Source organism: Hemiscyllium ocellatum, chromosome 4, assembly GCF_020745735.1.
Source record: "Hemiscyllium ocellatum isolate sHemOce1 chromosome 4, sHemOce1.pat.X.cur, whole genome shotgun sequence".
Classification (NCBI taxonomy): domain Eukaryota; kingdom Metazoa; phylum Chordata; class Chondrichthyes; order Orectolobiformes; family Hemiscylliidae; genus Hemiscyllium; species Hemiscyllium ocellatum.
The window spans coordinates 132192020-132216665 of NC_083404.1; the positions used below are offsets into that span (position 1 = coordinate 132192020).

At 43.9% G+C, this 24646-nt stretch overlaps 1 protein-coding gene across 1 annotated transcript in view; it reads right to left on the reverse strand.

Moving 5' to 3' along the window:
* LOC132815252 (cadherin-7-like) overlaps window positions 1-24646 on the reverse strand; it is a 96185-nt gene that overhangs the window by 17165 nt on the left and 54374 nt on the right. Inside the window, exons 7-9 of the mRNA XM_060824066.1 lie at window positions 19518-19648; window positions 14449-14570; window positions 1500-1617 (exon numbers count right to left, since the gene is read on the reverse strand). Of these exons, the coding sequence (XP_060680049.1) occupies window positions 1500-1617; window positions 14449-14570; window positions 19518-19648 (371 nt within the window). The remainder of the gene's footprint in view (window positions 1-1499; window positions 1618-14448; window positions 14571-19517; window positions 19649-24646) is intronic.

Below are 24646 nucleotides of genomic sequence, written 5' to 3' on the forward strand. Positions count from 1 at the left end.
ATCTAATTACTTCACAGAAACAGCTTCCTTTGTGTTAAATCTGACAATGATCTAAAAAGCAATCAGCTTTATAATGTTATAAATGCTCCTTTCTGGTTATGATTTATTGTGTTTTACACATCAATATGCCATTCATTGTGGGCTTTAATATCTTGTGAAGCAATTAGGATGAAGAGATATGGATTCAGTTTGAGTCATATTTTCAAACAGTTCCTGAGTACTTTAAAAAGTATTTCAGCGGTTGATAACGCATTTGAGAACAAGGTCCTTCCTCCTAACTATGAATGGGTGAATAGTTCCATTGTGGATAAACTATACATTCAAAGAGAGGTCAATTATTAATATGTACTCACACTGTAAACAATAAATGATTTCAATAGCATTTACTCAATTATTGAAGTAAAAGAGGTGAAAAGAAGAAGAGAGGAAGACAGAAAGAAAGAGCATGAGAGAGAGAGAGAGAGAAAGGTGGTAAGAGATGGGAGGGAGGGAGAGAAAGGAAGAAAGAGAGGGGGGAGGAAGAAGAGACAAAGCAAGAGAGAGAGAAAGAGAGAGGAAGAAGAAAGAGTTTGAAAGAAGAGGAAGAGAGAAAGATGAGAGACAGGAAGAAAAAGAGTAAGGGAAGGAAAGGAGTGGAGGAAGAGAGTGAAGGAGAAAGAAAGAGAGAAAGAAGAGAAACAGTAAGAAAGTTAGGGAGAAGGAGAAGATAGAAGATAGAAAGAAAGGAGAAGGAAGAAGAGAAAGAGAGATCAAGAGAGATGGGGGGGAGAGTGAGTGAAGGAAGGAAGAAAAAGAGGGAGGAAGACAGGTGAAAAGAGAGAGGAGGCGAGAGAGAGTGAAGGAAAGAAGACAGAAGGAAAAAGAGAGTGGAGGAGGAGATGAGGGGAGAAAGAAGAGAGAAATGGTAAGAAAGAGGGAGTGGAGGACGGAGGAAAAGGGACAGAGAGAAAGAGAGAGTAAACGGAAGAGAATTAGGAAGAGAGGAGCTAGGAGAAGGCAGTTGTAGAGAGAGGAAGTAAAATCCAGCCAATATCAAACATTAACATCATCTGACTAACTGTGACAGCATTATAAGGCTGTTCTGAGGAGCTGAATGTCAAATAGATACACAGCAAATTAAATCCTGTCCCAACCAATATGCAGATAGATTGTTTGCATTTCAGAAGCAATAATCCTAAGGGTGCTGGAGTGAAAGGAGAGGGAGAGGCTGCCAGCACTCTGCTGATTTACAGTATTCCAGCGGAGAAGGAGTTGGTGTTTTTGGTCGTGGTGAACAGGCAACAGCTGCAACAGCTGCTTTTCCAGTGATGAGATTGAGTGTTGCTGCTGTGCCTGTTGTATCCATCACAATTATTGTCAATCACACACCAGGAAGCATGGTGATAAGGTGCAAAATCCAGTGAGTATCAGGAGTTCAATCTCATACACAGCAGGGATCATCACACAATGCCTGTGTTGGAACAAAGCCCACTCACTATGACATGCTCCTTGTGTCCTACCTTGATGATCTCGAACAGTAAAATTGGGATTACTGGCAGCATCTGGAGCCAGGGAGAAGTAAAAACGCTGTCCCTCCAATGGCTCATCCTCGTCCACGGCGCTGATGGTTTGGATTAGCTAAAGAAAGAGAGAGAGGAGATCTGATGAAACACAGAGCTCACAGACATCTCCCCGCCCTTTGTTTAAACATGTGTTGATTAGCAGGGAGTAGCACGGCTGTGAGGGATCATTATTGGGATGAACTGTGCTTCACTGGGAATCTGAAAGCCAATGCTGGAATACTCCCTCTGAGAGATACTGCCAGTCCGCACACATGCTGAGGGAGACGCACAGATCTGGTAGAAAGCTTGAGGAGATTGTTCTTCAGCGACTGATGCCATGGAGGAAGGCAGATTGCTGAGATGGTGGAAATGTAAAACAGAAAGCTCATGGATTTGGGATTGTATTCTGGAAAGATCAATCCAGTGCAACAAGTAACCTCAGGGCCATTCTGTCAAACAAGACTCAAAAGGGACACTCCAGGACACTGCAGAATCCTACACAGAATATAGTGCACACATGGGGATTCAGGGACACTGCATAATGTACCCAGAATATAGTGCACACGTGGGGATTCAGGGACACTTTAGAATGTACACAGAATATAGTGCACACATGGGGATTCAGGGACACTGCAGAATCTACACAGAATATAGTGCACACATGGGGATTCAGGGACACTTTAGAATGTACACAGAATATAGTGCACACATGGGGATTCAGGGACACTGCAGAATCTACACAGAATATAGTGCACACATGGGGATTCAGGGACACTGCAGAATCTACACAGAATATAGTGCACACAAGGGTATTCAGGGGCATTATAGAATGTACACAGAATACAGTGCACACATGGAGAATCAGGGACACAATAGAATCTACACAGAATATAGTGCACACATGGAGATTCAGGGACAGTGCAGAATCTACACAGAATATAGTGCACGCATGGGTATTCAGGGACAGTGCAGAATCTACACAGAATATAGTGCACACAAGGGTATTCAGGGGCACTATAGAATGTACACAGAATATAGCGCACACATGGAGATTCAGGGGCAGTGCAGAATCTACACAGAATATAGTGCACGCATGGGTATTCAGGGGCACTATAGAATGTACACAGAATACAGTGCACACATGGAGATTCAGGGACACTGCAGCATCTTCACAGAATATAGTGCACACATGGGGATTCAGGGACACTGCAGAAATGACACAATATAGTGCACACATGGATATTCAGGGACACTATAGAATGTACACAGAATACAGTGCACACATGGAGATTTAGGGACACTGCAGCATCTTCACAGAATATAGTGCACACATGGGGAGTCAGGGACACTGCATAATGCACACAGAATATAGTGCACACATGGGGATTCAGGGACACTTTAGAATGTACACAGAATATAGTGCACACATGGGGATTCAGGGACACTGCAGCATCTTCACAGAATATAGTGCACACATGGGGATTCAAAAAAATGCAGAATGTACACAGTATATAGTAAACACATGGGGAATCAGGGACATTATAGAATATACACAGAATATAATGCACACATGGGGATTCAGGGACACTATAGAATTTACACAGAATATAGTGCACACATGGGGAGTCAGGGACACTGCATAATGCACACAGAATATAGTGCACACATGGGGATTCAGGGACACTTTAGAATGTACACAGAATATAGTGCACACATGGGGAGTCAGGGACACTGCATAATGCACACAGAATATAGTGCACACATGGGGATTCAGGGACACTTTAGAATGTACACAGAATATAGTGCACACATGGGGATTCAGGGACACTGCAGCATCTTCACAGAATATAGTGCACACATGGGGATTCAAAAAAATGCAGAATGTACACAGTATATAGTAAACACATGGGGAATCAGGGACATTATAGAATATACACAGAATATAATGCACACATGGGGATTCAGGGACACTATAGAATTTACACAGAATAGAGTGCACACATGGGAATTCAGGGACACTGCAAAATGTACATAGAATTAGTTCACACACAGGGACTCAGGGAAACTGCAGAAAGTACACAGAATATAGTGCACACATGGGGATTCAGGGACACTGCAGAATGTACACAGAATATAGATCACACACGGGGATTGAGGAAAATGGCAGAATGTACACAGATTCAAGGGCACTGTATAATGCACAGAGAATGTAGTGCACACAAGGGGATTCAGGCACACTGCAGAATGTACGAGTAAAAAGTGAGGTTTGCAGATGCTGGAGATCAGAGCTGAAAATGTGTTGCTGGTTAAAGCGCAGCAGGTCAGGCAGCATCCAAGGAACAGGAAAATCCTGTTCCTTGGATGCTGCCTGACCTGCTGCGCTTTAACCAGCAACACATTTTCAACACTGCAGAATGTACACAGAATATAGTGCACACACGGGGATTCAGGGACACTGCAGAATGTACACAGAATATAGAGCACACATGGGGATTCAGGGACACTGCAGAATGTACACAGAATATAGTACACACAGGGATTCAGGGACACTGCAGAGTGTACACAGAATATAGTGCACACATTGGGATTCAGGTACATGCAAAGTGTACACAGAACATAGTGCACACATGGAGATTCAGGGACACCACGGAATGTACACAGAATATTGTGCAGGCATGGAGATTCACGGACACTGCTGAATGTACACAGGATATAGTGGACACAGGGGGATTCAGAGACACTATAGAATATAGACAGAATATAGTGCACACATGGGGATTCAGGGACACTATAGAAAATAGACAGAATATAGTGCACACATGGAGATTTAGGAACTCTGCAGAATCGACCCAGAATATCGTACACACATGGTTATTCAGGGACACTATAGAATGTACACAGAATATCGAGCACAAATTGGGATTCAGGGACGAAATAGAATGTACAGAGAATATAGAACACCCATTGCGATTCAGGCACCCTATAGAATGTACAGAGAATATAGTGCACAGTTGGTGTTTATGGGACACTGCAGAATGTACAGGGAATATAGTGCGCTCATGGGGATTCAGACACACTGCAGAATGTACACAGAATATAGTGCACACATTGGGATTCAGGGACACTGCATAATTTACACAGAATATAGTGCACACATGGGGATTCAGGAACACTATAGAATGACCACAGAATATAGTGCACACATGACAATTCAGGGACACTTTAAAATATAGACAGAATACAGTACACACATGGGGATTCAGGGACACTATGGAATGTGCAGAGAATATAGTGCACACTTGGGGATTATGGGACACTGCAGAATGTATACAGAATATAGTGTACACATGGGGATTCAGGGACACTATAGAATGAACAGGGAATATAGTGCACACATGGGGACTCAGGGACACTGCAGAATGTACACAGAATATAGTGCACACATGGGGACTCAGGGACAGTGCAGAATCTACACAGAATATAGTGCACACAAGGGGATTCAGGGACACTGCAGAATGTACACAAAATATAGTGCACACATGGGGACTCAGGGACAGGCAAAGTGTACACAGAATATACTGCACACATGGGGATTCAGGGACACTGCATAATGTACACAAAATATAGTAAATACATGGGGATTCGGGGTCATTATAGAATATGCACAGAATACAGTGCACACATGGGGATCCAGGGAGACGATAGAATGTACACCGAATATAGATCACACATGGGGATTCAGGGACACAGCAAAATGTACACAGAATATAGTGCACACATGGGGATTCAGGGACACTGCAGAATGTGCACAGAATATAGTGCACACATGGGGATTCAGGGACACTATAGAATATAGACAGAATATAGTTCACACATGGGGAGTCAGGAATACTGCTGAATTCACACAGAATATAGTGCACACATGGGAATTTGTGGAGATGCAAAGTGTATACAGAACATAGTGCACACATGGGGATTCAGGGACACTGCAGAATGTACACAGAATATAGTACACACATTGGGTTTGGGGGACACTATAGAAATGTACACAAAATATAGTGCACACATGGGGTTTCAGGGACATTGCATATTGTACACAGAATATAGTGCACACATGGGGATTCAGGGACACTGCAGAATGTGCACAGAATATAGTGCACACACGGATTCAGAGTCACTATAGAATGTACACAGAATATAGTGCAGACATGGGGATCCAGGGAAACTGCATAAATTACACAGAATATAGTGCACACATGGGGATTCAGGGACACCGTAGAATGTACAGGGAATATAGTGCACTCATGGGGATTTAGGTACACGATAGAATGTACACAGAATATCATGTACACATGACGATTCAGGGACACTATAGAATATACACAGAATTTAGTTCACACCTGTTGATTCAGGGACACTATAGAATATACACAGAATATAGTGCAAACATTGGGATTCAGGGTCACTATAGAATGAACACAGAATATAGTGCACACAGGGGTATTCAGGGACACTATAGAATGTACACAGAATATAGTGCACACATGGTGTTTCAGGGACACTGCATAATATACCCAGAATATAGTGCACATATGGGGATTCAGGGGCACAATAGAATGTACACAGGAATATAGTGCACACATGGGGATTCAGGGACACTGCAGAATGCACACAGAATATAGTGCACACATGGGGAATTGGGGACACTGCAGAATGTACACTGAATATAATGCACACATGAGGATTCGGGGACACTTTAGTATGTACACATTATATAGTGCACACAGGTATTCAGGGACACAATAGAATGTACACAGAATATAGTGCGCACATGGGGATTCAGGGACACTGCAGAATGTACACAGAACATAGTGCACACATGGGAATTCAGGGACACTGCAGAATGTACACAGAATATAGTGCACACACGGGGATGCAGGGACATTATAGAATGTACACAGAATATAGTGCTCACTTTGGGATTAATGGATACTGAAGTATGTACACACGTTATAGTGCACACGTTTGGATTCAGTGACAGTTCAGAATGTACACAGAATATAGTGCACACATGGGGTTTCAGGGACACTATAAATTTACACAGAATATAGTGCACACATGGGTATTAAGGGACACTACTGAATGTACACAGAATATAGTGCACACATGGGGAATCAGGGAGACTGAATAATATACACAGAATATAGTGCACACATGGGGATTCTGTGACACTATAGAATGTACCCAGAATATAGTGCACACGTGGGTATTAAGGGAGACTGCAGAATGTACACGGAATATAGTGCAAACATCAGGATTAGGGGATACTGCGTAATGTACACAGAATATAGTGTTTACTTGTTTATTCAGCAACACTATAGAATGTACACAAAATATAGTGCACACATGGGGATTCAGGGACACTGCAGAATGTACACCTGCATGCAACATACACAGAATATAATACAGTTCAGAGCACACTAAATAAACCATGTGCTGCAAATGCTTCCAAATATCCAACCATAGAAAAGAGGAGCAGCAGTCGGCCATTTGGCCCTTGAAGTCTGCTTCGCCCTTCAACAAAACTGTGAGTGTCCAACTAACCTACTACCTTGCTCCCACCTGCAATCCCTCGTTCTTCAAGCTAAAGGCATCAAATGGTAATTACGTTTCCTTCACTCCTGGGAGATGGGCATCGCTGGCTGGGCCAACATTAAATGTCCGCTCCTGAGCTGCCTTCTTGAACCGCTGCAGTCCATGAACTGTCAGTGTACCCATGATGCCATGAGGTAGGAAATTCTAAGCTTTTGACCCAGCAACACTGAAGAAATGAGAATCCATTTCCAAATCAGGATGGTGAGTGGCTTGGGGTGTGGTGGGGGGAACTTTCAGCTGTTGGTGTTCCCACATATCTGATGCTGTTGTCCTTCCAGTTGGAAGTGGAGGTGGGTTTGATAGGTGTTGTCTGAGTACTTTTCGGAAAACCTTTGAAGTTTTGACTTCATGGTGATGAAGTTGTGCAGAATCATAACACAAGCTCAGGTGAGTACTGAAGCCACAATGCCTGAGCACTCCAAGGGGTTTAGGTACAGAATTCCTTGAACGTTGCATCAAAGGGTGGTTAAGAAGACATTTAGCACACTAGCCTTTATTGCTCAGAGATTTGAGTATCACAGTTGGGATGCCATGTTGAGGTTGTACAGGTCATTGGGTGAGGCCATGTTTGGAGGACTGTGTGCAGTCCTGGTCACCTTCAAGGGCAATGCTGAGTAGCTCAGAGCAAGAAGGAAGAGGAGAGGGGAGACCACAAGGTGCTGGAGAAGAATTAGGCCATTTAGCCCATCAGGTCTGCTCTGCTGGCCAATGGGATTGCAGCTGATCTGATAACCCTCAACACCACACTATCCTGTCTTTTCTCCATAACCCTTGATTCCCTTCCTGATTAGAAAACCGATCAAGGGCAATTAGGGCCAGGCAAGTTATTCTGACTTCGCCAGTGTCGCCCACATCCCTGAGTGAATGAGAAAAGTGTGTTAGCTGGTGAGTGAAGTCAGGCAATGAGGGATGCAGAGCGGCTGTGAAGGTGATTGAGAAGGGGTTCACTGACCTTGACTACTCACGTGGCGCCACTGACCTGCACTCGACTCCTTGAGGAGTGGCAGCGATAGCCGGGGCTGGGGGTCCCACAGGGCTCCCCTCTCCGTGTCTCACTCCTGCTCCAAACCCTTCAGCGCTGCGCTGCACAATGTCAGCGAACATTTCTCCCACCCCTGCAGCACCCACCTGCAGCCATTTTCCAGATACACTTGGTGAGCCATTCCCACTCACTGCTGCAGTTCCCCCTCCAAGGGTGTGGGTTGGTTTTAAACAGCTTTAAGTGGCACTCACCCCTGAGTGAGGACCCCGCTGGAGAGTGCACGAGGCTTGAACAGCCATAGCAATGTTTATGCAATACTTTGGGCAAACTATGATCCTATTAACCTAATCATTCCTCCATCAAACCTTACGGCACAGAATGGAAGCCACTCAACTAATTATGCCACGCTTTGGCTCTTAAGGACAGTAATCTGGGAGCAATAAGGGGCGGCACAGTAGCTCAGTGGTTAGCATCGTTGCCTCATGGAACCAGGGGCCTGGATTTCAGTCCACCTCGGGAAACTCTCTTTGCACATTCTCCCCATCTCTGCGTGGGTTTCCTCCGGGTGTTCTGGTTTCCACCCACTGTCCAAAGATGTGCAGGTCAGGTGAATTGGCCATGCTAAATTTCCCACAGTGTTACGTGCATTAGTCAGGGGTAAATCTAGGGTAGCGGAATATGTCTGGGTGGTTTACTCTTCGGAGGGTCGGTGTGGACTTGTTGGGTCAAAGGACCTGTTTCTGATCCAATCTGATTCGACCCACTCTCCTGCCGGTTTCTGGCATTCCTTTCGATTTGATGCGTACCCTTTTTGAACAGTGACCATTTATTTTTCAAGATAATAGCTCACTCCAGACGAAAAGCAATACTCATTCTCTCTGCTTTGCCATTACCCCCCCCCCCCCCCCCCCCCCGCCATCTCTAACACTTTCTTTGAAACACTATTTTGTGACAGATTCACCGCAACTCTGTCACAGCGACACGTGTCAGTTCAAGCTATACGTTGGAATGTTGCTTCACCACTCGCTGCACTTAAGTCACTGGTTTGCTGTGACATTTTGTCAATCTGTTATTTCTTCCAAGCAATCCCACGCGATACTCCGCTCAGGCAGCGGAGCAACACTGAAGCACAGAGCCAAGGTTTGAGGTCACGAGGGGCTAGGCTCGGGTTTGAAAGGCCATGCAACTGGGAGCTCATTTCCCCAGCTCCCACTCAGGAGAAAGTGTGGACTGCAGATGCTGGAGATCAGAGTCAAAAAGTGTGGTGCTGGAAAAGCACATCCTTAGATGTTGCCTGTCGGGCTGTGCTTTTCTGGCACCACACCTTTTTGACCCAGCTGGGATACTGTAATCAGTTTCCGGTCCCTCCTCTGAGGAAAAATGCACTGACATTGGAGGAAGTCCAGGCAATGTTCATTAGGAAGGATATTAGTAAATTGGAATGGGCACAGAAAAGATTGACAAGGATGTTACCAGGATTGGAGGGTCTGAGTTTCCAGGAGATGCTGGATAGGCTGGGACTTTTTCCCCTGGAGCGTGGAAGGTTTCAGGGGTTACCTTGCAGAGGTTTGTAACACAATGATGGGCATAGATAAGGTGAATAGCAAAAGATCTTTTCCCTAGGGTCAGGGAGACTAACAGCAGGTCATCTATATGTAGGGGGTACTTTTTGGCAGAAAAAGGACACTAGCGCTCCAGGTAATAGACTCCATCTACCCACCTGACACCAACTGCAGCATGATTTCCACCCCTCACTACACCCACTGCCCATAAATCTCTACCTCCCCCACACCACCTCTCTTGTTACATTTACTGGTTGGAGATTGACCAATTCATCAACTGCACTTACAATGCCCAGGTATTGAAGGTTATGGTTCACGTGTCGGGATACAGAATTGAAATAGTCAGTTTATGACAGGTGCTGAATCGATGGGCCAAAGGATCTTTCCCTGTGCTGTAGATCTCTACGATTCCATAATTCCATTCCAAACAAAGTCCTCCCAGTGTGTCTGTCTCACACTTACCCTCACTGCAGGGGCCTGAGGACCACTGAGCGCATCCTTCCCATTGTTTAATGGATAGAACTTTACTCTCCTGGAGAAGGTGGCAAGTATGTCAGAGGGGCTTGGCAATAGGCAGCTACCCCCCAGCTTTCCACCACCACAGGAACCAGGTTCTGGGTGGAAAGGCCCTGATGTCTATTGAAATACTGAAGTGATTGATGAAAATCCTCATCTCACCTGAGCAGCAACCACCTCAGCTCCAGGCCGGATGAGATCAATTCAGCCTATTCAGCAGGTAGGCCAGTGTGAGCAGGCTGTGTTTCTCAAAAAAACACTGTGTTACTCAAAAAATACAGTGCGCAGATTCCTCAAGAACAAACCAAGACAAGCAGACAAAACACAGCCAGAAACCCTAACCACCTTACCATATATCAAAGAAGTTTCAGAAATGACAGCCAGACTACTAAGACCCCTTGGAATCCTAGTAGCACACAAACCTACCAATACTCTCAAACAAAAACTAACAAAGTTAAAAGACCCTTACAACCCATGGACAAAACCAACGTCATCTATAAAATTCCATGCAAGGACTGCCACAAACACTACGTAGGACAAACAGGAAGAAAGTTAACCACCAGGATACACAAACACCAGCTAGCCACAAAAAGACATGACCCCCTCTTCCTCTTACCCCTACACACGGATGAAAAAAACCACCATTTCCACTGGGACAACACATCTATCCTGGGACAGGCTAAGCAAAGACATGCCAGAGAATTTCTAGAAGCCTGGCACTCCAACCACAACGCCATAAACAAACGCATAGATCTAGATGCCATCTATCAACCCCTCAGAAAACGAACAGGAAATGACATCACCACAAACCCCAGGAACCCCATCCAGGACAAACATATAAATAGAAAGCAGGAGACAACAGCTTCGCTTCACTTGGAGGACGCCACTGATGATGTTACCTAGCCAGGTAATGAAACATCTGGATATCAAACCAACAGCTCAGCGAGCAAACCTACACCCTAGACCTCAACCTGAGCTACAAACTTTGCGAAAACCTTTGGGCGCAACACGCTACAACTGGCCCGAAGATGAGAAAGGAATGCCATCCGAGAGAGTTCCACCCGTGAACAACTGTACTTCCTGCATGAATGTCTCCAATATAAACCCCTGATAAAAACACCTCAAGCCAGAAGTTTAATAACGAAATGGTTGCAGAATGCTCCGAGAACTAATCAATGACGCCCACCACAGACACCGAAAATGCAAATGGGGAAACTGCACACCAAAAACCTGTATTCAAAGAAGCAACAAATCAAGAATGGACAGACGTGGTAGAACGAGCCATAACCACCAAACAACGACAAACACAGATAAAGAAAAATTGGGACCTGAAGAAAAAACTTGACAAAGTCACAAAAAAAGACAAAACTGATAACACAGGGGCATGGATAAAGAACTTATCAACTTGGACCCTATCAAGCACAGAAGAAGCGGTTCTAGTCAAAGGATTAAATTTCAATTACCGAGACGCTGACAAGAAGGATTTCCTCGCGGCATTAGAAACCACATTGAAGGACAACAAACTCACAGAAGAAACACAACAAACGATCAGACGGACAGTTGCACCGACTCTGAGCTGAAAAAGGGAAGGAAACAAACTGAACACACAAGAAAAGAATGCCCTAGAAAACCTCAAAAAAGACAAAAACATCGTTATATTACCTGCAGACAAAAGTCAGCTCACTGTCATCCTGAACAGAAGGGACTACACAGAGAAAGCCAATGCAGGCACCAACACCTACCAAAAGGTGGTGCTAGACCCGACCCCACAATTAGGACACAAAACTACATATCTCTGAAGAAAATCACACAATTCCGGACAATTAAACAAGACGGAATTCCATAAAATGATACCCGACGGGACCAACACCCCACGATTCTACGGACTACCAAAAATCAGTAAACCAGGAGCCGCCCTCAGACCCATAGTCTCACTACCCGGAACACCAACTAACAGACTGGCCAAAGAACTACATGCGAGACTGAAGTACCTAGTAGAAGAGTCACAGCACTCCACACTCCACCCAGGAATTCCTAAAAATCATCAAAAACACCAAAATAGAGGAAGATGAAGCAATGATCTCAATCGAAGTAACCTCACTGATCGCCTCCATCAACAGCGACTTAGCAAAGGAAATATTCACTACACTTTTAGAACAAACCATCACACACACCCCAACCACCATCAATCACATTGCCAACAAAAATATCATGAAGCTAGTGGACCTGTGCCTTACCACCCACTTAACTTTCAACAACATAGTCTACAAACAAACCAACGGCACACCCGTGGGATCTCCGCTATCAGGATTCATAGCAGAAGCGGGAATGCAAAGACTAGAACAAACAGCCATACCAACCATTAAACCAAAAATCTGGGTCCGCTACATAGATGACACCTTTGTCATCACAAAACAAAACAAGATAGAAGAGACATTTAACATCATCAACAACACCCTCACAGGCATAAAGTTCACCAAGGATGAAGAAACTGACAACAAACTCGCATTTCTGGACGTCACAGTAGAAAAAAAGGACAAGGGAGAATTACAAACCTGCGTATACAGAAAACCGACAAACACTGACCAAATACTGAACTACACCAGCAACCATCCCAACACACACAAACGAAGCTGTATCAGAACACTATTCCAATGAGCCAACCACACACTGCAGCACAGACGAACTTTGAAAAACAGAGGAGAACCACCTATACAATGTATTCAAGAAGAACGGATACTCAAAAACAGTGCGCAGATTACTCAGGAACAAACCACCACAAGCAGACTAACACAGCCAGAAACCCGAACCACCTTACCATACATCAAAGAGTTTCAGAAATGACAGCCAGACTACTGAGACCCCTCGGAATCCTAGTAGCCCACAGACCCACCAACACTCTCAAACAAAACTAACAAACTTATAAGACCCAGTATAACCCATGGACAAAACCAACACCATCTACAAAATCCCATGCAAGGACTGCCACAAACACTACGTAGGACAAACAGGAAGAAAGTTAGCCACCAGGATACACGAACACCAGCTAGCCACAAAAAGACACGAACCCCTCTCCCTTATAGCCCTACACACGGATGAAAAAAAAACACCATTTCACCTGGGACAACACATCTATCCTGGGACAGGCTAAGCAAAGACATGCCAGAGAATTCCTAGAGGCCTGGCACTCCAACCACAACGCCATAAACAAACGCATAGATCTAGATGCCATCTATCAACCTCTCAGAAGACGAACAAGAAATGACATCACCACAAACCCCAGGAACCCCATCCAGGAGAAAGATATAAATAGAAAGCAGGAGACAGCAGCTTCGCTTCACTTGGAGGTCACCACTGATGATGTTACCTAGCCGGGTAATGAAATGTCTGGATATCAAACCTACAGCTCAGCGAGCAAAGGATGGGGGTTAGGGATGGGTAATAAATTCTGGCCCAGCCATTGAGACCATTGAAAACAAAGTTGCAACATTGGTAGGAAATCTCGTCGGACTGAGCTCGAAAATGGAAAAATCCCCAACCACTACATTTGCTGGGAACCCTTTACGTTTCAAACAAGCCACGGAGAGAGTGGATGCACTCCATCTTTTTCCCAGGATTGAGGAAATTGAAGACTAGAGGGCATCAGTTTAAGGTTAGAGGGGAAAGAATAAAAGGGAACCTGAGGGTCAACTTTTTTACACTGAGGGTGGTACACATATGGAATGAGCTGCCTGTGGACGTGGGTGAAGCGGGTCCATTAACATCATTTAAAAGGTATTTGAACAAATACATGGATAGGAAAGGATTAGAAGGATATGGGCCAAGTGCAGGGAAATGGGGCTAGTGTGGATGGATATTTTGATAGGCATGGCCCAGGGCCTGTCTCCGTGCTGTTAAAAGAAATACAACTGTATCAGGAGTAGCATACATCACCTGGTCAAAGTAGGAAGTGGGAGCTTGAGCTGTTATGCATTTCCACAATGTAACAACATTACAGCCAAAATAAAAACAGAAACTGCTAGTGAAACTCAGCATGTCTGGCAGCATCTGTGGCAAGAAAGCAGCGCTAACATTTCTTGTCTTTTGACAGAGCCTTCTGCAATTTCTGTTTATGCTTCAGATCGCCAGCATCTGCTGTTCTTTGTTTTATTACAATGACGAGGACTATCTCACATTCCCAGGGAGTCCTTACCTGCCCATGCTTTGCGTTTTCACAGACAAATGCTTCGTATGAAACTGGGAACGCTGGAGGATGATCATTGACATCGAGAACCTGAATATGCACCGAGACTGAAGTCACTTTCTTCGGGTTACCTGGAGGAAATGTGAATAATCGAGAGGATAAGCATCAAGTGTAGGTTCACTTATGCCTGCAGATCATTTCCGCAAAGTGAGTCAATCAACTTTCACTGGGGTGATGATGGTATAATGGTAACACTGCTGGCCTAGTAATCAACCCATTCAGGATTTTGCTTTGATACATAGAGCATGTAACAGCACAGGCCCATCATGTCTGTGGGTTATTCTAAACTAATCCAAACTTAAAAATCACACAACACCAGGTCATAGTCCAATAGGTTTAATTGGAAGCACACTAGCTTTCAGAGTGACGCTCCTTCATCAGGTGATAGTGGAGGGCTTGATCGTAACACAGAATTTATAGCAAAAGTTTACAGTGTGATGTAACTGAAATTATACATTGAAAATTTGATTGTCTGTTAAGCCTTTCATCTGTTAGAAAACAGTGATAGTTTCACTTCTTTCATGTGTAAATCACAAAATCTTTTTCTAAAAGTTGCATTCTCGGGTTAGCTGCTAACAATGGTGATAGCTAGACAATATGTTGAAGGTGTTGGCCTCCTGTCTTCTCTGCCTGTGCCATGATGTTTAGATTGATTCTAATCTAAAAAGTGAGATAACGGAGTTTTACATAAATTCATGCAGTTTTTGAGCTCAAAGTTCTACATGAATTCCTGCAGTTTTTGAGCAAAGTACAATGTAACCCGGCAAGTACAAATTCACCCCACAAAATATATGTGTGCATGTGGGTCATTGTCTGTCTGTGTCTGTCTGTCTGGGGTGGGGGTTGTGAGTGTGAGAAAGTGTGTGTGTGTGTAGTGAGTGCAGAGTGTCTTAAGTCTGTGAGGGGGTGCATGTGTGAGTGTGGGAGTGTGTGTGGGTGTCTGTGTGCGTGTCTGTGTGTACCTGTGCCCCTGTGTATGTGAGAGTGTGTGTGTGTGTGTGTGTGTGTGTGTGTAGGAATATCTGTGTGTGTGTGTGTAGTGCAATGGTGATCACCTGTAATGTGACATGAACCCAAGGTTCCAGTTGAGGACCTCCCTAGAGGTATCAAACTTAGCTATCCAAATCATAAACTAATCCCAACTGCCTGCACATGATCCGTAACCCTCTATTCTTTGCCTGCTCATGTCTCTGTTTAAATGCCTCTTAAATAATGCTGTTGTAGATGTGGGTCTGAATCCCACCAGGGCAGTTATAGGGGACTTAGATTCAGTTCATTGTTTTCTGAAAAATATGGAATATAAAGCTACTCTAAGCAATTAGAATTAGAATCCCTACAGTGAAGAAACAGGCCCTTCGGCCCAACAAGTCCACACCAACTCTCCAAAAAGTAACATAGCCAAACCCATTCCCCTACACTTACCCCTGAATCATAACCTACACTACAGGCAATTTAGCATAGCCAGTTCACCTAACGTGCACATCTTTGGATTGTGGAAGGCAACTGGAGCATCCGGAGGAAACCCACGCAGATACAGGGAGAATGTGCAAACTCCACACTGACAGTCAGCCGAGGCTGGAATTGAACCGGGGTCCCTGGTGCGGTGAGGCAGCAGTGCTAACCACTGAGCCACTGTACTGGCCCCATATTAGCCACAAAAAACAATCATTGTGTGAAAACCAGAAAGTGCTGGAAAAACTCAGCAAGTTTGGCAGCATCTGTAGAGATAAAAAAAGAGTTAATATTTCCAGTCCAATGATGTTTTGTCAGAACTGAAATATCTGAGAAGGGGTGGTGTTCATGGTGATGACAGCAACAAAAAGACCATTAATGGGAAGCTGAGAGAGAGGTTAATGGTTATTAGGGTGCTAATTGGAATGTAAATGGTTAAAAATGGGTTGACTTTACTGACAGCCAGGTTTACAAAGCAAGAAATAGAGTGTGTTTGGGAGGGAGAGGGAAGGGTGAAATAACTCCACAGAGGCCAGCACCCTGTCACCAAGTCCCTCTTTATCGACACATGGAGAGTCCTTCGCACGGATCCAGCTTCCTCAGATCCAGCTCTCAGAGTGAAATGAACCTCTGACACTCCTGTTTATATCTGTCAGCCAGGTCTCTGCAATTGGACCAAATTAACAGACCCAATCAGGGAACTCATATTCTATGAGGTCCACTTAGCCAACCTCATTACAATTACTTCAGTGGGTGACAAACATAACGTTACTTTCTGAGCATAATGGGAGGCATTTCTCTTGAGGAAGCTGAACAATGCACAAGGTCATGAGAGAAGGATGAACTTGGATGATCTGAAGCCAATGATTGGAGCCTTGGATCATTGAGTGTGCAAGACAGGATCATAGAAGTGTTACAGTGTAGAAAGAGGCCATTCAGCCCGTTGTGCCTACACCTGCTCTTCAAATGAGCATCTCCACCTCGTGCCAATTTCCTACTTTGTCCCAAAACCTTTGCACATTGTTTTTATCCAATGCCGGTCTTGAATGCCTCAGTTAAACCCGCCTCCACCATTTTTCCAGGCAGTGTATTGTATACCCTAACCACTCGCTGTGTGAAAAGATTTATTTTCTCACATCATCCTTGCTCCTTTTACAGATCACTTTAAATCTATGTGCTCCTGTTCTTACTCCGTAGTTGAATGGGAACATCGTCTCCCTACCTATTCCATTCATTCCATACATGAATTTGAAAACTTCTATCAAATCTTTTGTTTTGCCTTCTTCTCTCCAAGGAGATTACTCCCAACTTAGATCATAGAATCATAGAATCCCTACAGTGTGGAAACAGGCCCATTAGCCGACACATTCACACCGGCCCTCCGAAGAGTGTCCCACCCAGGCCCATTCCCCTATTACTCTAATACTAATGCATCTAGCCTACATACCTCTGAACATTATGGGCAATTTAGAATGGCCTATTCACCTAACCTGCACATCTTCAAGCTATCCTCATAACTGAAGCTTATCATTCCTGGAACTGCTATTCTAAGTTGCTTCTACTCCTTCTCCCATGAATTCACATCTTTCCATGGGGTGGCACGGTGGCTCAGTGGTTAGCACTGCTGCCTCACAGCCCCACAGTCCCAGGTTCGATTCCAGCCGCGGGCAACTCTCTGTGTGGAGTTTGCACATTCTCCAAGTGTCTGTGTGGGTTTCCTCCGGGTGCTCCGGTTTCCTCTCACAATCCAAAGATGTGCAGGTTAGGTGAATTGGCCATAGCGTTCGGTGCATCATTCAGAATGAAATGGGACTGGGTGGGTTACTCTTCGGAGGGTTGGTGTGGATTTGTTGGGCCGAAGGGCCTGTTTCCACACTGTAGGGAATCTAATAATGTGGTGTCCACAGATATCCAGCTGAGGTCTATCAGGAGTTTTATACAAGTTCAGCATCACCTCCCTGCTCTCGTACTCTGTATATCTTTTATTTGTAGGAAATATAGTGGGGTGAAAAATAAATTACAGTGACAGAATGAACTCAATTTGAGAAGGCGCATCAGTGGGCGGCATGGTGGCATAGTGGTTAGCACTGCTGCCTCACAGCGCCAGAGACCCGGGTTCAATTCCCAAATCAGGCAACTGACTGTGTGGAGTTTGCACATTCTCCCCTTGTCTGTGTGGGTTTCCTCCGGGTTCTCCGATTTCCTCCCACAGTCACAAAGATGTGCAGGTCAGGTGAATTGGCCATGGTAAATTGCCCGTAGTGTTAGGTAAAGGGGTAAATGTAGGGGAATGGGTGGGTTGCGCTTCAGCGGGTCGGTATGGACTTGTTGGGCCGAAGGACCTGTTTCCACACTATAAGTAATCTAATCTAATCTAATCTATATCCCTCCAGCTAATTGCAGCTGTGAAGACTATTGAAATTGGAGAAATTAAATTTGTGCATAAAATGCATATTTCTCTTATTTCTTGTAACTTGGCAACTGAGCAGGGCGAACAAACAGAGAAATAAATACTTGACTGAGAAATCTAGCATTCCATCTGGATACACCTTGGCTTGGTACGGCAGCTGCTCCACCCAGAGAGTAAGAAACTACAGAGAGTTGTGAACACAGCCCAGTCCATCACACAAACCATCCTCCCGTCCAAGCTGACTCCATCTAGACTTCTCACTGCCTCAGAAAGGTAGCCAATGTTATTAAAGACCCCTCCCTTCCCAGCTATAGTCTCTTTCAACCTCATCCATCAGCAGAAGGTGCAAAAGCCTAAATACTTGTATCAACAGATTCAAGAACAGCTCCTTTCCCGCTGTTATTAGGCTTCTAAATGGACCTCTCAAATTTAATGTTGATCTTGCTCTTTGGGCACCTTGTCTGCAGGAGTACCACTGTATTCCTCACTGTATTCTAATACCCTAAACCACATCGTACAGTATGATCTGCCTGCAAAACAAAACGTTTCACTCTACCTAGGTACATGTGACAATAATAAATCAAGTCAAAACAAAGGAGGCCATTCAGCCCCATAAACTTTCAAGATCTTTTCACAGGATCATGGCTCATATTTATTTTAACTCCACCTGCCCACACTGGTTCTGTACACTCTGGTGTTCATGCCCATTAGAATGAAGGAACTAGGTGAAAGTGAGGTCTGCAGATGCTGGAGGTTAGAGTCAAGAGTGTGGCGCTGGAAAAGCACAGCAGATCAGACAGCATCCGAGGAGCAGGAGAATCAACATTTCGGGCAACAAACCCATGGAAACAATGGCCATAACATGGGTTTCAAATATAAGAGGAGAAAGTGAGGTCTGCAGATGCTGGAGATCAGAGCTGAAAATGTGTTGCTGGAAAAGCGCAGCAGGTCAGGCAGCATCCAAGGTACAGGAAATTCGATGTTTCGGGCATAAGCCCTTCATCCTGATGCGCTTTTCCAGCAACACATTTTCAGCTTTCAAATATAAGACCCAAGCATGAGAGATTACTATGAAAAGTATTGAATAGGTTACAAGGAAAATGAGAAATAATACATGTTATTTGATGAATTTCACATGAATACATCAGGGACTTACTTGCTTCTGATGCTGAGATGGTTAAGTTGTACCAAGGGATCTCCTCACGATCAAGGGGTTGTAATGTGGTTATGGTTCCATTCTTTGCATCAACATTGAAAGATCTGGCACGACGATGATCAAGGGAATACCTGCCCAATTTACACAGAAGAATTCAGATTTTATCTCTCTCAGCTCCATAACCAGGTGCTAGAAAGTCATATATGAATACCGGTGTCAAGGATATTGTGTGTAATCTCAACTGGCCAGACATTTCCGACAAAATTAATTTACTCACAAGCATTTGATTCACTCAAGTCCAGCAAGCCTCCTCCCATGGGGTTTGGCACTTTAGCAGCACTAGCTGTCTGTGAAACATTCTGATTTTCAGGCGGGTTGAGCAGAATTCCCTCAGCATTTCCCAAACATCACTTTTTGGAAGAGTACAGAAACCCGAAGTTTTAAAGGATCCAAGTTGCTGTCCAAGTGACCTATTCCTCACCCACTTAAAGTTTTTCTCTGGAAAAGATAGGGGTTTCTCAAGGAATCTACAGGGCCAGTGGTCCCTAGGCTGCATAAAGCCCCTTTAACATGTTCTATCGTCAATAGAACCTTGGTTGGACTGTACTTTGAATATGACGTGATGCTTCTATAGATGTAAAACCTAAAATAGTAGTAATTCCTCTTTTGGAACCATTAGTATAGTTTTCATGGAAATGTCATCGGCAACCATGTACGCCCACACTTTTAGGTATGGACTGAGTTCACCATGAAGGTCCCACCTTCTCCCCCTCAGGTTAAACTTATCACTGAGGAAGGATCACTGGACCTGAAATGTTAACTTTGATTTCTCTTCACTGATGTGCTGAGCTTTTCCAGCAACATCTGTTTTTGTTTCTGATTTACAGCATCCACAGCCCTTTTGTATTTTTTTTAAAACTAATCACTCTCTAATGAGAGAGTGGTCCTTTGGTCCTTTGGGACTATAACAAATTTGCCGCGACTTTTCGGATGGGTCATACCAGATTCCATACTGGGAAAGAGGTTGGACACCATACAGTGGAAGTAGGCAGAGTAAGCAGGCCTTGGGACCAATGATTCCACAATGCTGACGTAATACCCGGAGAGTCATTATGGAGTAGGAGAAAGCGAGGACTGCAGATGCTGGAGATTAGAGTTGAGAGAGTGGTGCTGGAAACGCACAGCAGGTCAGGCAGCATCCAAGGAACAGGAGAATCGACATTCCGGTCATAAACCCTTCATCAGGAATGAGTCAATATGGAGTGCAATGCTTCAGCTAATTCTCTCTTGTAATCATAGGTGGCTAAATGGAAGGAAAGACCCTGTGAATGCTATTTAATGGGATGGTCAACAATGTGTGGGTTAATTTGTGGTTGTGTTTTTCCTGACTGTTGCCATGTTTCTACAAGTGGAAGGTACTTTCTAAAGTAGTTTCAAGTTTCGGGGAGTGGTGTAGCGGGTGGTGAAGGATGTTTCTGCCGACTACAGGTTTCTGCACTGAGGTGCTGTTCCCAGACAGGGATGCACCAGCTCATATTCCTCTTTGGATGCATCATGACATGATGAATCAAGTTGGGCTCATAGAGCTGGAAGAGAGAGGACAAAGGGAGAGGTCCCTCACCCTGAGGATGGGGTTGGAGGTTCAGGATGCAGGTTACCTACCCAAGTCTCAATGAGGAACAACAGCTCAGACATCTACATTTTATGAAGAACTGCATCATTGAACATGGAACAGGATCAGGCCTTTCGGTCCATCATGTCTGTGCCAACCATGATACCATTCTAAACTTTGCCTGCAAGTGGTCTATATCCCTCTATTCCCTGCCTGTTCATGTGTCTGTCTAAATACTTCTTCAATGTTGCTATCATTGTTGAAATGTTGCCCCAGCTGTAAACTCAGAGAAGAGAGAGGAGAGCATTGGCTCTGGCTGTGCATGTGACTGGACTCACAATTAGGCAGACATTTTCCAGGCAATATCACGTGATATTTGTAATATCTTCTTGCTTTCTGTTTATTGTTGCAGGTTGAGGTCTTTGTTAGAAACAAAATCCTTTCCAGGGTGTCAGTATTGCTGGCTAAGGCTACATTTATTGCCTAGAGGGTAAGATGTTGCTGTAGGTCTGGAGTCACATGCAGAATAGGAGATTTTATTTCCTAAAACTAATCAGGGGATTAAATGGAATTTTATGACAATCAAAAGTGACTACATGGTCACCAATAAATTATCTTTTACTTCAGGTTTTAATTTTTATGAAATTCAGAAATCAACACCCACCATAGACCCCTGCAAAATTCCCTTAGAGTTCATGGATTACGAGGCCAGTGATTTCACTACTACAGCACCATTGACGGCCATTCACTGGTTCAGTTCTCAAGGCAATGCTGTGGCCAATCAGAGTTAATTTGCCTGGTTTAAAGGTTAAAACAATACTTGGCAGTTAACTGTCAATCAGAATTGATTGGTGCATTATCAATGGCAATGCCTCTACCAGACAGCAACCAATCAGCACACTTCTCTCTTAATGGTATAAATGCTGAATTTTTTCCCCTTGCATTTGTATTCTTGCAAACTTCCCTGAATGCATGGTGAAATCCTTCAGTAAAATGAGTCTTCTTTAAACAATAGACCAATGATTTGGATGAGGGAAACCAATGTAATATTACCAAGTTTGTTAATAACGTAAAAATAGGTGATGTTGTGAGTCATGTGTACATTGTAAAGAGGCTTCAGATAATCATTTAGACAGGCTGAGTGAGTGGGCAAATGCATTGAAGCTATTGTATAAAATGGTGTGGAAGTGCCAGCATTGGACTGAGGTGGACAAAGTCAGAAGTTAATTCACCTGAATAAGGAGCAGCACTCTGAAAGCTTATGATTTCAAATAAACCCATTGGACAATAATCTAGTGACTTCTGACAATGTAATATGGATAATTGGGAAATTCTCCACATTGGTCTGAAAAACAGAATTGTAGTGTACTTTTTAAATAATGTTGGATTGGGAAATTCTGACGTACATTGGGACCTGGGTGCCCTTGTGCACCAGTCAGTGGAAGCATGCATGCAGGTACAGCAAGCAGTCCAGGAGGTGACTGGCATCTTGGCCTTCACTGCAAGAGGTTTTGAATCCAAGAGCAAGGACTACAGCTGCACAGGGCCTTGGTGACACCATACCTGGAGTATTGTATACAGTTACGGTTTTCCTACTTGTTCTGGAGGGATTGCAGCAAAGGTTCACCACAATTATTCAGACTGGTAGATTTCTCATAAGAGGCACAAGTCATAAGAGGATTTCTCATAAGAGGAAAGGCCCAGCAGGTCAGACAGCATCTGAGGAGCAGGGGAATCAAGTTTCGGGTGAAAGCCCTTCATCAGGGTGCCTGGAACTCCATTCTCCCACTCCTCGGATGCTGCCTGACCTGCTGTGTGTTTCCAGCACCACACTCTCGACTCTGAGCCCCAGCACCTGCAGTCCTCACTTTCTCCTAGATCTGTCATAAGAGGAGAGATAGGGCCAACTGAACCTGTATTCATGGAGTTTAGGAGAAGGAGAGAGGGTCTCATTGAAAAATATTTTGTTGCGAACGTCTGTGGTCTCTTTATCCAAATCACTTTTATAAGTTGTAAAAAGGAATTGATGCTCTAGCAATGATCCTTGTGCCACACTATTCATTACATCTTGTAAATTACTTTTTAATGCCTCCTGTCTGTTTTTTGTTAGCTAGCCAATTTTTGACCCAATATGTTACCCCCTACACCATGAGCTTTCATTTTTCTTTATTTGATGTGGTATCATCTCAAATGTCTTCCAGATATCCAAGTCCAGTACAATCACCAGAGCCTCTTTATCCACAGTAAAAGTACTCACTAGTTTTCTCTTATAATCTAACTTTTCCCTCCTTATTAAACTTTTAGCCACTCTTTGGTGTTTCTGCTATTCTGTCCAATAATCTCACTCACCAGTCTTTGCGCAATTATATATTTTCATTTAAGTTTGATACTATCTTTAATCTCATTTAGTTAACCACATTTGGTAGGTCCTCTGTTTGGACCTTTCCTTTCTTGTTAGAATGTAACTATTTTGAAATATTACCTCAAATGGCCACCATTCCACCTCCATTGACTTAGCTCTTAACCATCTTTACTTCAATTTACTTTGTTAAAAGTCACACAACCACCTGATGAAGGAGCGTCGCTCTGAAAGCAAGAGCTTACAAATAAAACTGTCGGACTGTAGCCTGGTGTTACGTGAATTTTAACTTTGTCCACCCCAGTCCAACACCGGCAACTCCAAGTCAATTTACTTTAGCTCACTCTAAGCATAACCTCATAATTGTTCTCATTTAAGTTTTAAAATCCTAGTCTTGGGCCACTCTTCTATTTCTCAAACTGAATGTGAAATTCAGCTATATTATGATCACTGCTATCTAAAGGAGCCTTCACTCTGAGGTTATTAATTAATTCTATTATATTACAAAAAAATCAGGTTTGGAATAGCATGTTCTCTGAGTTGTTTCAGCAAATGCTGTTCGAAGAAACTATCCCAAAAACATTCTATGGACTCCTCAACTAGGCATTCATTGCCTGCCTGATCTTTCCACTAGATTCAAACCATGCAAAAACAGAAATGGAGAAACACAGCAGGTCTGACAGCATCAATGGAGAGAAAACTGAATGAGCATTTCGAATTCAGTGACCCATTCTGTGCATTTAGAAGCTAGGGGAAGTCCTTGGAGCTCATCGGGTCGGTGTGGACTTGTTGGGCCGAAGGGCCTGTTTCCACACTAAGTAATCTAATCTAATCTAGTCTAATCCAATCTAAATGCTGGAGCTCATACTCAGAGAAATCCTGTGAGTCTCAGATGATGCAGTTTTTAAAAAAAATCATTCATTGGTGGCTAAGCAAGCATTTATTGACCATCCTTAATTGCCCAGAGGACAGTTCTGTCACGGTCTCCAGAAAATGATTTGGGTCTCTGGATTACTAACGTTAGTATCACAGGGCCGTCTACTCCCCTTTAGTGAAGGTGAGAGTGTGGGTTGATATTAGTGAAGTTCACTGTGATTAGAGGTCAGGAAATTACCCTGGGGAAGCTGGAGTGTGGTTTCCATAATACAGGGGAGCGCA